The sequence below is a fragment of the Xyrauchen texanus genome, chromosome 33 (assembly GCF_025860055.1).
Source record: "Xyrauchen texanus isolate HMW12.3.18 chromosome 33, RBS_HiC_50CHRs, whole genome shotgun sequence".
Lineage (NCBI taxonomy): Eukaryota > Metazoa > Chordata > Actinopteri > Cypriniformes > Catostomidae > Xyrauchen > Xyrauchen texanus.
The window spans coordinates 24,835,961-24,847,932 of record NC_068308.1 but is presented as its reverse complement, the minus strand read 5'-3'; the positions used below and the strand labels follow the sequence as shown (position 1 = coordinate 24,847,932).

The window sequence follows — 11,972 nt, the reverse complement described above, 5'->3', positions numbered from 1 at the left end:
TTGCTAGTATGTGATTGTCAATCACTTAGCTTTAGTTTTATCAAGAAGTCAGAGGTAATTAAAAATTATCTAATTTGGGTGGTCTGTTAAAAATGTGGTTGTATTAGATAGAAAACATTATATATTTACATTAGTTAATATGAACTTACAATTAACAATTCTGCACTTATTAGACCGCATCCTGTGTGAACTGCTCCTTACCTTTCCAAACTTCACATTTAATGACAACAGCAGTTAATCCTGTTGCACCTGTACCTCAAATGTAGTTTCTTATAATGTAGGCTACATAAATAAATAAATACCATAAGATAGGAATGTCTTACTTTTTCCTTTTCTTTTTCTTCTTGTTCACTGCAGATAAAGGGATTGGCATGTTACAGGGCTCTGCATGAGTCTCACTTCCCCAGCCCACTCCCTCTGGCCGTGCCTCAGGCTCACACCTGGATGCTTCACTCGCCCAGTGCCTGGATATGATGTTCGCTGCTGGTGTCCATATTCTGAGAACAGGCATAAATATTTGATAAAGACAGAGCGCGGCTGAGAGACATCTAGATTTAGCAATATGTGTGAACGGCGAGCTCTGTGCACTTTGCTAGTTTTAACACTATTAATGACATAAACTGGTGTGATTCAATACACTGATCCATAACAGTTAGAGGGGAACAATATGTCAAATAATTCAAAATTCTCAGGCTCTGGAGACATTAAAAGACACTTAGGTGTTCAAGCTGACACACCCAAGAAGGCCCCGAGCCAGGAAGCCGATTTGGTCGGAGAAATTAGGGAAATTTGGTAAGAGATGTTGAACATGTCGGCAATGCTGATGAAGGTCATTGCTGACTTGGAGGATCTTGCTGTAATAAGTCGACCGATCACTGCCATGGCGATTAAATTCTCTGAGGTGGTTACAAGAGAAATGGATCAATTATCTGGAGTCATCTGAGAGGGAATTATCTGCTAATCCACTAGCAACTAAGGTGGATTTGGAGCGTGTCTGAGAGAAGTTGGATGACATGGAGGACATCCGAATCATCGGAATTCCTGAGGCAGAAGAGGGTCAGGATATGGTGAAATTCCTGTACAGGCTTTTTCTGAATCTGCTAGACATAACTGGCCATCTGCTGGAAATCGAGCGAGCTCACAGGGTTCTGGCTCGGCAATCCGCTGAGGGATTTCTGGCCAAATTTCTGAGATCATCCGATAAAGATCTTGTGTTACATGAGGTGAGGAGTAAAGGAAGGCTTTCTTGGAAGAACCACAGCATTTTTTTGTTTGACAAGAAAGAAACATTTTCAATTCAAGGAATGCAAGAAACTCTTACATCAATGGAAGGTCACTTTTGCACTTTTTTCCCAGCCAAATTGAGAATATTTGCTAAGGATGGCCGTAAAACATTCACATGCCAACAGCAAGCGATGTCCTTCATAAAGTCAATGGAGTAAGTTATTTTGTTAATTCTGACATTTATTTAAATTTAGCCTCAAGCATATGGCTGAACCCAAAATTATGTATTAATAAGTCCCCTTTCTGCTGGACAGAGTGGATTGAGAGGGAGGTTAATACGCTTGGTGACGCTTGGTGACCTATATGAGAGTGGAATGTTGAGATCCTCAACATTTTGGATCAACATTCCCAGATCTCAGTTCTTTAGGTATTTACAGCTGCACCACCTGCTCTGTACTGTTTTTGGGAGTAGCATACACCCCCCTAAAGCAGCAGATACTGCTTTTGTAAAAGGTCAAGACTGAGGCATCAGTGTATTACTCCCTGCTAGTTCAGAGTCTGGGGATGGAGCTTCGGATTCTCTCAAGAGATTATGGAAGATCTTACCTTGGTATTGGAGGAGGGAGTGTGGGTTTGGATTCTAAAAAATATCAAGTCTACATCTAGAGATGCAAGGGTGCGAGGTATGCAATTTAAGATTTTACATTGATTCTATTGGACCCCCTCTAGACTGTATAGGCTTGGTCTGAAAGACACACCCACCAGCTGGTGATGCCAATCAGAAGATGGCACACTACCCATGTTTTTTGGTGGTTGTTAAGATCCAAGAATTTTTGTTGAGGGATCAGAGTTCTATGTGTGAGACGTATTGGGCACTCAAATTAAATTTTGCACCAGACTCTGTATTTTAGGCGATGGGACATCATTAATATAGGGGAAAAATACATAAAAAATTGGGTCCTAGCCAGGGTTATGATCGGTAGACAGATTGTTCTTAGGTGATGGAAGTTGGCTGGAGTGCCCTCATTTCAAGAGTGGTTCACAGAGATGGGGAGGGTGGTGGCATTCGAAGAAATGTCATGTAGAAGGCTAGGCAATTTTGATTCATATATAAAAAAATGGGGCAGCTATTTGGCCTTCTTGTAGGGCTCTCAGGGAGGGGCAGTGGAGAGAGAAGTGTAGTTTTAAATGTGTGTGAGAATATTGTTTTTGCTATATATTATATATATATATATATATATATATATATATATATATATATATATATATATATATATATATATATATACACACACACACACACATACATACTGCAGTATATACACACACACACAAAAAAAAGTATGTAGAATAGGGAATAATGGGGGTTGAATGTTGATTCAATTGTGTGAATCAATAAAAAGTGTTAATCAGAAAAAAAAATCAAGAAAGAGAGGCTATCGAAACCAAGCGTCTTTAACAACAAAGTTACGGAGATGGTCATTCGTAAGGAGAGATGCAAGTATTTATTAGTGGGTTAGACTGAGGCTATGAAGTGGTGATCTGACAATCATGTCCTTCTTGTTATTTGCTGTCTGTTTTATAGTTCTAATGTTAGGGTGCAGTGTCAGGATGTAGCCTGCTGTGTCTAAATACATTTCAGTTTCAGGTTTCAAGTTCAAGATTGCGGTCTTTGGTGGCGAGATTCATTTATTGCTGCTGTCCAATCCAGTGGGTCTGAACTGTGGGAAGTGTAACGTGTTAGGCCTATGACATTGAAGCTAGTAACTTTTATCTCTGTCAAAACAAGCTATTCTGGGACGATGGTTCATTGCATGATTTAAGGAACATAAACATGCTCGGTTCAATATATGACCATCTTTAATTTGTGTGTTACGAGCATGATTACTGTCCTGAATTTAAAACATTTTGGTGAAGTTCACCACGGTGACATAATTGTTTCCATTGGCTCTTAAGGCAACAATTTACATCAATAACATTTCCGCAACATTACACTCACCCGTGTAATGCATTTTGGGCTGAATTAGACTTGGCTAGGTGTTTTATGGTAATGAAATGAGGCTGTTAGGGATAAGTACAGTCTGTTCAATGCACTGTTGTTTAATTTGGTGTTAATTGTTCAGCTGCAGAAACACTGAAAATACATAAACTTAAAAAGGAATATTCCAGGTCCAATACAAATTAAATTCAAGCGTCAGCATTCTGTGGCATAATGTTGATTACCAAAATAATGTTTTTTGACTTGTAAGCAAAAATCTGGGTTTCAGAGTGCCATTTACAATGGAAGTGAATGGGGCAATTTGTTTAAAAAATATAGCCACATGATAGTGTGTTAACAAGATTTTAGTGTGATAAAATCACTTACTCCAAAACGTATTCCAAAGTGTAAAGTTATTTACAGATTTACCACCATGTCGCCATGACGACGTAATGCTGTAAATACTAAAATGACCATTTACACAACTTTACAGCTCACATAATACATTAAATTGTATGGTAAGTACAATATACCAAGAAAGTTCCTTATGAATACATTGTACTGGTTTAACAAAACCAGAGTAAACAAATTTTCACTGTTGCTACACAATTACACTTAGGTCACGGGATAATGCCCAAGTTCAAATGAAGCATGTCTAGGAACTTATTCTACCTGCATACCCAAAGTTTGCTGTTTTTAACAGCAGAGAAGTTCTTCATCAAAAGCAGTACATACATGCAAATTTGGCTGCATGAAGTCTTTCACTTACAGCATTGCTTTTATTTGCAGAAACTTAAATATGTTGTCTACCCTGTTTATTTCCCAAATAATCATGATGTTTTCAATGAAAACTTATATTTTGATTTAATGACAATGCTTTAAAATGAAGCTAATAAAAACAATAGCAAATTGTATATTTTTGGTCTTTTTATTCAACTTACATTTTTGTTTCAATCTTTCAAGTAAAACAATGTGGAATTACAAGGGAACATAAGGAATGTAACAAATTAGAGTAGACAAATCAAAATGAAAATAAGACCGTCACCATATTCTTCTAATACCCTCCAAACATCTCTCTGTCCAAAAAGGGCAAAGGAAGCTATCTTACAAACTCACTTGACTGCTAATGTTCAGCCAAAAAAAACAAACAAACAAAAAAAAAACAATCTAAGAGGTTCTTTCAGGTGTCTCATTCCCACCCAGAATCAGTCCCTTCATAAAATGACCAATACTCCAGAAATAAAAATGGCTAACAGTAGCAATTTTCACTGAATATCTGATTTCAGTTTTGGTTGCACATAAACAAGAAATGAGTTTTTATGATGAAGGATGGGAAAGCTTATTACACATAAAAGCACTACAGATGCCCAATCCTCTATACGTTAACATGGATCCTTGTATGGATCAACAGGCACTCTCATTTTATCAAACTAATTTTAGATTCTGTTCTTTGACAATACAATTTAATGTGTAAAGATGATCATAATGACTAACACTTTGGAAAAGTGACGAAAAATAGTAAGAGGCTGTCTCCCATTTCTGTACTGCTAATAAAGCAAATGACAAGCAAATTTCAATATTAATCACAAGCTCAAGAGAAACACAGAGCTTACAGAATGCAGCGTGAGGTACCAGTAAAGATGTACTGACAAGTTGATGTTCTGAAAGAAAAGAAAAATCACCAAAAAATAAAAATAAAAAAAAAAAATCACCAAAAATCACAATACACTCCACCGTCTGAGATATTTCAGATGTGCAAATGGGGAAAAAGCAGGCAGCAGCAGAATTTAAAAGTAATGGACTGAGACATTACAATACAGGTGACCCAAGCAAATAGAAACTCCAGCATAGTGCAGAACAAAAACACCTTTATAGACCTACCCTCTTCTTCATACCCTGGAAGATATAGAATTTTCTTAATTTATCAACTGACTTGAAACAAGCAATAGTCAAAAACAGCTGACAAACATTTTCCAGAACTCAACAGTCTAAAAACTTTAAAATTTTACAATCCCCACTAAATTGTTAAATGTAGCATTAATCAATTTCTTCCCCATCAATACTGTTTGCAGCACTTGTAAACTCTGTAAAAAGTGTACAATCTATGCGACTAATCTAATACATACTTTACATAGTATTCCAGTCTTTCGGTTTTTATGATTACAGTACATAGTGTGAACAAATAATAAATCTTGCCTCTGGCCAAGCTACTTTGAAATTCCAAAGTCTTTGTAGTAGGGTGAAATATCTTGTTTAACTCAAATTGTTAGAACACATTTTTAAATAAGTGGCAAAATCTCCATCATCATTGTTCTGCTTCTATAGACCCTTTTCTACATTGTAAATGGCTTAAGATAGCTGAGAGGGCATAAAAGGCAAGGTCAGATCAAACCACAATGTGCAATAGATCTTTTTTTTTTCTCTTCGGTCTTCTCTCATACAGCTAAACCATGGACTTTCCTTGATCCCCTTTACATGAATCCATAAAATCTGCTTTCTCTCCTCTCAGGAGATCTCATCTAATTCCTTGTTTACAACTAGAGATAATTTCTCCTCTGCCTATCATGTCTTAGAGTGCCGGTGTTGAGAGGATGAAGAGCGTGTGTTACTAGCAGGAGTACGTGCCTGAGCTGCTGCCAATGCAGCTACACTCCTGAGAACCCTGTCAGGAGTCCCATCACTTGACCCAGCACTCAGTTCAGTTTTGTCATGTTTCTGGGACCTCTTCTCTCTCCTGCTCTCCCTGCCTCTGCCATTCTTCCCCCGAATACTTTTGGCTCTCTCTGTATCACTACCAGAGGAAGGTGCTCTGGAACGGGAGCGGGAGGGCTCTGTACTCTGTGAGCTCAGACTGTAGGTGCGCTGGCTGCTGTTGCTGCTGCTCCGACTTCTGCTGCTGCCTGCTCCTCTTTCAGTGCTTACACTACTACAGGCACTATGACCTCTTGAAGACCTGGTCTCTCTATTTTCATCATCACCTTCCTCCTTCAGATCAGATCTCTTTTTCTTCTCCTCTTTTTTAACTCTTTCAGTTTCCAAAGGAGGTACAAGGCTGCCCGGTCGCTGCCGAGTGGATCGGGCAGCAGAAGAGGACTGAGGTATTTCAGATGACTGATTGGGAGTTTGTCTGCCACTCTCTGTTTTACTGTTACATGTCTTGGGAGAGTCCTGCCCTGTATTGCTCTTGGGTTTACTGCTCTTTTCAGAGAGAAGTGGCCTGCTTTGCTGTCCAGTAGCCTTAATTTTGGGGCTGGGATTGGGTGTATCTGGTCCTCTTCCCCTCATGGCCACAAGTTTGGCTGCAGCATTAAGGGCTGAACAGCGTTTTCCCAGTACCTCAGTTTCAGGGGAGGTTAAAGTGCTGGACTGAGAGACAGACTGTGGAACTGTGGATTTCCGGGTTACCCTTGAATTGGTTTCACCACTGGAATCCAGTTCGGTTGTATTGGTGGTTTGACCCTTCATGTCTGACCTCACCTTTTGTCTCTTGCTCTCATTATTTTTTGTAATTCTCACATCTTTCTCCAGTTTCTTTTGGGCTGATCTTGTTAGACATCTATTTCTGCTAGAGTCCTCAGAGTCTGAAGAAGAGGAGGAAGAGTTGGACTGGTGTTTTTGGGCAGAACCTTTCACAGTTTTCTCATTTCCAGAATTGATATCCTCCTGTTTCCTTTTTGCAGGCGTCATGACCTCTCCAGCCTTTTTGGATCGAGATGATCTTGTGCCACAGGAAGATACAGAAGATGGGGAAGAGGAACAGACTGACTCCTGACTGCTTTGCCTACTGATGCTTTGTTTTTTGGCCAAAGTTCTAGTCTCTTTGTCTTCTCTAGGACTGTCCTCCTCTGATGGCTTATCAGGTTCATCAGTCTTAGGCGCAACATGGATCTCAATAGCGGAGACTGAGGAGACATCCATTTTCCTTCTTTTTGGCTGACACAAGATGTCTTTTTTTCCTGCATCATCCTCACAAATACAGTTCATTTCCTCTGTTACTACCTCCTCCTTTTGGCCTTCATGACTATCAGTCACATTCTTCATTGGCATGTTTTGGGGTTGAGAAGAATCTGCATTTCTATAGTGAGATTTGGGCAGAGAATCTGTTGTTGTCTGATTGGGGGCAGATGGGGATTTCACAAAATTGGAAGGCTTTTTGTGTGATGTGAGTGAAGAATGTGTAGAGTATTTTGCTGTTTGGATTAGTGTAGTTTGAGGTTGTGAGGGAGGTACAGATGTTTGATCAGGTTTAGGTGTGGACTGCTGGACAACCATTGACACAGTAGGTTTAACGGAGGGTTCTGGAACAACTGTCTTAAATGAAGAAGATTCAGGATCAGTCTCAGAAGTCAAAGCATGTACAGGAATTGGCTGGGTGGATGTTTGATGTGAGGCAGCAGAAGATACAGCTGTATTACAGATGGATTCTATAGAGGCCTGTGTAGAGTCTGCAGTCATATTAGTAACTTCTAAAGATTTTGAAGACACTTGAGTTGATGTATTTGAGTGCTGCAAATGACCCATTCTCTGATTAGCGGCAAATGAATTTTGTTCAACTTCTACATCTGCGCCTGAGATAGTTAAAATTTCAGAAGGTGCAGGAATTTTATTGGTCAGAGAGTGTACAGATACGGTAGTAAGGGTATGTTGTTGGGCATGGTTGGGGACTATATTAGCTGAAGGCTCTTGGTGAGGACTTGGAAGCTGTAGTGTATGGGAGGAAGCTGTACTGGCCTGAGAGACACTTGCTGTAGAAGTGCTGTGTGGAGTTTTAACTGTACTTGTTTGAGAGTCAGTGCATGCAGTTATGGGTCTCAGACTGGTGTAAGTATCACTATGAGACAGTTCTGATGTACATTGGGCATTATTTTGAGAGTCCCTGTGCACACATGATAGTAAAACACATGTAGTGGATTGGTTAGTTTGGGAATCTAGTTGAGGTGATGACAATTCAGCAGCTTTTGAGGGTGAAGTGGGGTTGACAGTTGGAGAGCTTATTGGTAGAGCTTTGATGTCAGTGGGCAAAATAGCAGGTATAACATTGGATGTTGACAAGTTAGGCTCTTGGGATGGAGCGCTAGTAAAACTTGAAGTTGGAGACGAGCTTGTAACTGTGTCTAGTGGTTCTTCAGCACTACAAGTTGCTGCTATACTTGAGGTGGAATCTTTACGGGGACGACCCCTTTTCCGTTTTGGTGAGTGAGGTGGACTCTGTTCAGGACTTGTTTTCTGGGTTATGGTTATATTCTGATCTGGCAGTTCTGGTGCCATTGGGGGTGTTTTAGGAGGTCTTCCCCTCTTGCGCTTCACAGGTATAGGATTGATCACATTTGAGTCACTTTGAACAGTGGTACTTGCAACACTGTCCTTGTCTAAATTATTTTCTTGTTTCTTTGGTGATAAGGCAGATCTTTTATCCACCCCTCTACCTCTTCCTACAAACTGCTCTCCTAACTGTGCAGCCATTCGAGACTCTGTCTCTAGCCTCCGACGCACTGGTAAGTTTCGCAGAACAGGCATGTCTGGCGAATGGTGTGTTGGGAAACAGGGGTGGTGCCCTCTCCCTGTACTAGACGGTGATGGAGAGGAAACCTGTTCTTGGTCTTGTGGTGTTGGGGAGGAAGCCAAGGATGTGGGTATTGTTTTGGGAGGAGAGTCTTTAACATTTTGACTTGCCCCATCATAAGAGTGAGAGCCTGGGTCTGTAACTGCCTCAGGTTGTTCAATCTCCTCTGATGAACCCTCAGTATGTGCTCCTCCACTTCCACTCACTCCCCTCTTTCTCCGCTTTGGCTCTTTCTCTTCAACCACTGTGACTAAGCGACCTGGAAGTTTCCGAAGGACCTTGGCTGATGGAGAATCTTCTGGAAGGCTCCTGAGGATCTCGCTTTCAGCAGACTGTCGCTTTCGTCCCAAGCGAGAGCTAGGTGATGCCAGAGTAGGAGAAAGGGAAAGCTGACCATCCTGTTCAGATTGATGCTCAGGGGAACAGATGGAATCTGATGATGCAGATATTCTTCTATCTCCTCTACTATATTGAGCAGTGTCAGACAGTGCCTCTCCCCCATGCTCTTCACTGTCATCTCTGCATGCTGCAGATAATGAAGACTGGTGCCCACTTGAGTTTCTGTCCATTGCAGTAGATAAAGAAGCTGAAGGCACAGAGCTTGATGGGGAGACTGGCAGCAGGGGGGAGGGTGGCACACAGATTTTTGGGTCTGAAACTTGCATTGCAGGGGACAATGTTGCTGAATCTGAGAGCTGCTGGTTGGTTTGAACTTTCTGGTTTACTGATGTTGTAGGGGACACAGATTCTTTGGTTGCCCCTCGCCCTCGCAGACCACAGCGAAGCTTCTCAGGCACTTCTCTTTCTAGGAGTGACATGTGTGCAGAGCTGAGCCCTGGGGTTTCATTCATACTATCCTCGGAGTTAACCCATGGACCTTTTTTGCCTCTCTCCCTATCTGGGGATGGCTGTGCAAGGGACATTTCATCCGCAGGTGCCCCTCTAAGCCTTCCGCTGACCCTTGTAGAAGGAGCACCTTTCTCTTTGTGTTTGCGAGGGCGGCGGGAAGGAGTTGGTTCCTCATTACTTGGAGTTATTGAATCCTCTTCTTCACTGTCAGAAGACTGATGCAGTTTCAAACCTTCTTCCTTTGCCTGATCCAAACCTTTCCTTGCAGCCTCAACCTGCTCCTGTAAAATCAAGAGAAAAAAAAAATTTCTATTAAAAAAGTGCTATAGATTTATTCTACAAAACATAGCATTAAAGCTGGCCTACTAGTTTATGTTACCTCTGCCTGCTTCAGCTCCTCTTTGCAAATGTCTTCAAGGGAAGCCTCAAGGAAATTCATGGCATATCGCTCTATGGGAGTGAGCTGTACAAAACAAGGGTCAGTTAAAATTTTGTGCAACAAAGGTACAATTTGATAATGATCCACAAACTACAAATCCCATTCTAATTAAGCATCTTATAGGGAGACATAAACATCCTAACTACCTGTTCAACTAGGGCAGCGATTTCCTGCTCAGCCTTGGAGAGCTCCTCCTCTTCCTGGTCTCTGCTGTCACCATCATCCAGGGGAATATTCTCATTAAACTCTGCAAGCTCAGCTACCTGCTCAGCCTTGGCTTGTGATGCAGCCACTATATCCTCTTCATCCTCAGCTCGACACAGGGCCTGATGTTAAAAATAAATTATTATATATATATATATATATATATATATATATATATATATATATATATATATATATAGAAAAAAATCTAAAAACATTCCATGCAACACATTTACATTTTACATTTATGCATTTGGCAGACGCTTTTATCCAAAGCGACTTACAGTGCACATATTACAGGGACAAACCCCCCGGAGCAACCTGGAGTTAAGTGCCTTGCTCAAGGACACAATGGTGGTGGCTGTGGGGATCGAACCAGCGACCTTCTGATTAACAGTTATGTGCTTTAGCCCACTACACCACCACCACTCCAAACATTTATCACAAATGTAGGCACATTTTTACAAATAAAAATATTAAAAACAGTACAAAAAAAAACTAATCATTAAAAAACAAACAAACAAAAAAATTATATATATATATATATATATATATATATATATATATATATAGACACACACACACACACACACACATACCTGTTCCAAAATGGTGGTTTGTTGTTTATTAATGGACTCATCATCATCTGACTGAGGCACACTTAACTCAGCCTCTTTCCTTTCTCCGTCTGATAAATCAAACAACTCTCTAATAGTTTGCTGTGGGAACAAGAGAGTGGGTTAATCAATCATTTCACAATGTAATCCCAGACAATGTAAAACAGAATTTTTATATATTTTGACCAGAACATTTTCATGATTTTTCCATGCCTTTTCCAAGATCTTCCAACACTCAACTTCTATTGCAGCATTTTAAAAAGTTTCTACTCATTTAAAAATGAAATTCAGCACTGTTTGAATAACACTCAAAACAAACACCTTATATAATAACACTAAATCAATGACACATAGCATCTGCTTTATAATATACAGTATCTCACAAAAGTGAGTACACCACTCACATTTTTGTAAATATTTGATTATATCTTTTCATGTGAAAACACTGAAGAAATGACACTTTGCTACAATGTAAAGTAGTGAGTGTACAGCTTGTATAACAGTGTAAATTTGCAGTCCCCTCAAAATAACTCAACACACAGCCATTAATGTCTAAACCGCTGGCAACTAAAATGAGAACACCCCTAAGTGAAAATGTCCAAATTGGGCCCAATTAGCCATTTTTCCTCCCCGGTGTCATGTGACTCGTTAGTGTTACAAGGTCTCAGGCGTGAATGGGGAGCAGGTGTGTTAAATTTTGTGTCATTGCTCTCACACTCCCTCATGCTGGTCACTGGAAGTTCAACATGGCACCTCATGGCAAACAACTCTGAGGATCTGAAAAAAATAATTGTTGTTCTACATAAAGATGGCCTAGGCTATAAGAAGATTGCCAAGACCCTGACACTGAGCTGCAGCACGGTGGCCAAGACCATACAGCGGTTTAACAGGACAGGTTCCACTCAGAACAGGCCTCGCCATGGTCGACCAAAGAAGTTGAGTGCACGTGCTCAGCATCATATCCAGAGGTTATCTTTGGGAAATAGACGTATGAGTGCTGCCAGTATTGCTGCAGAGGTTGAAGTGGTGGGGGGTCAGCCTGTCAGTCCTCAGACCATACGCCGCACACTGCATCAAATTGGTCTGCATGGCTGTCGT

The 11,972-nt window shown here is 40.6% G+C and overlaps 1 protein-coding gene across 1 annotated transcript in view; it reads right to left on the bottom strand.

Annotated features, from left to right (window-relative positions):
* Positions 1–4,111: 4,111 nt before the first annotated feature.
* LOC127626681 (helicase SRCAP-like) overlaps positions 4,112–11,972 on the bottom strand; it is a 57,259-nt gene continuing 49,398 nt past the window's right edge. The window contains exons 32-35 of the mRNA XM_052102658.1: positions 10,857–10,976; positions 10,200–10,379; positions 9,994–10,077; positions 4,112–9,895 (exon numbers count right to left, since the gene is read on the bottom strand). Coding sequence (XP_051958618.1) covers positions 5,765–9,895; positions 9,994–10,077; positions 10,200–10,379; positions 10,857–10,976 — 4,515 coding nt within the window. The 3' untranslated portion in view covers positions 4,112–5,764. The remainder of the gene's footprint in view (positions 9,896–9,993; positions 10,078–10,199; positions 10,380–10,856; positions 10,977–11,972) is intronic.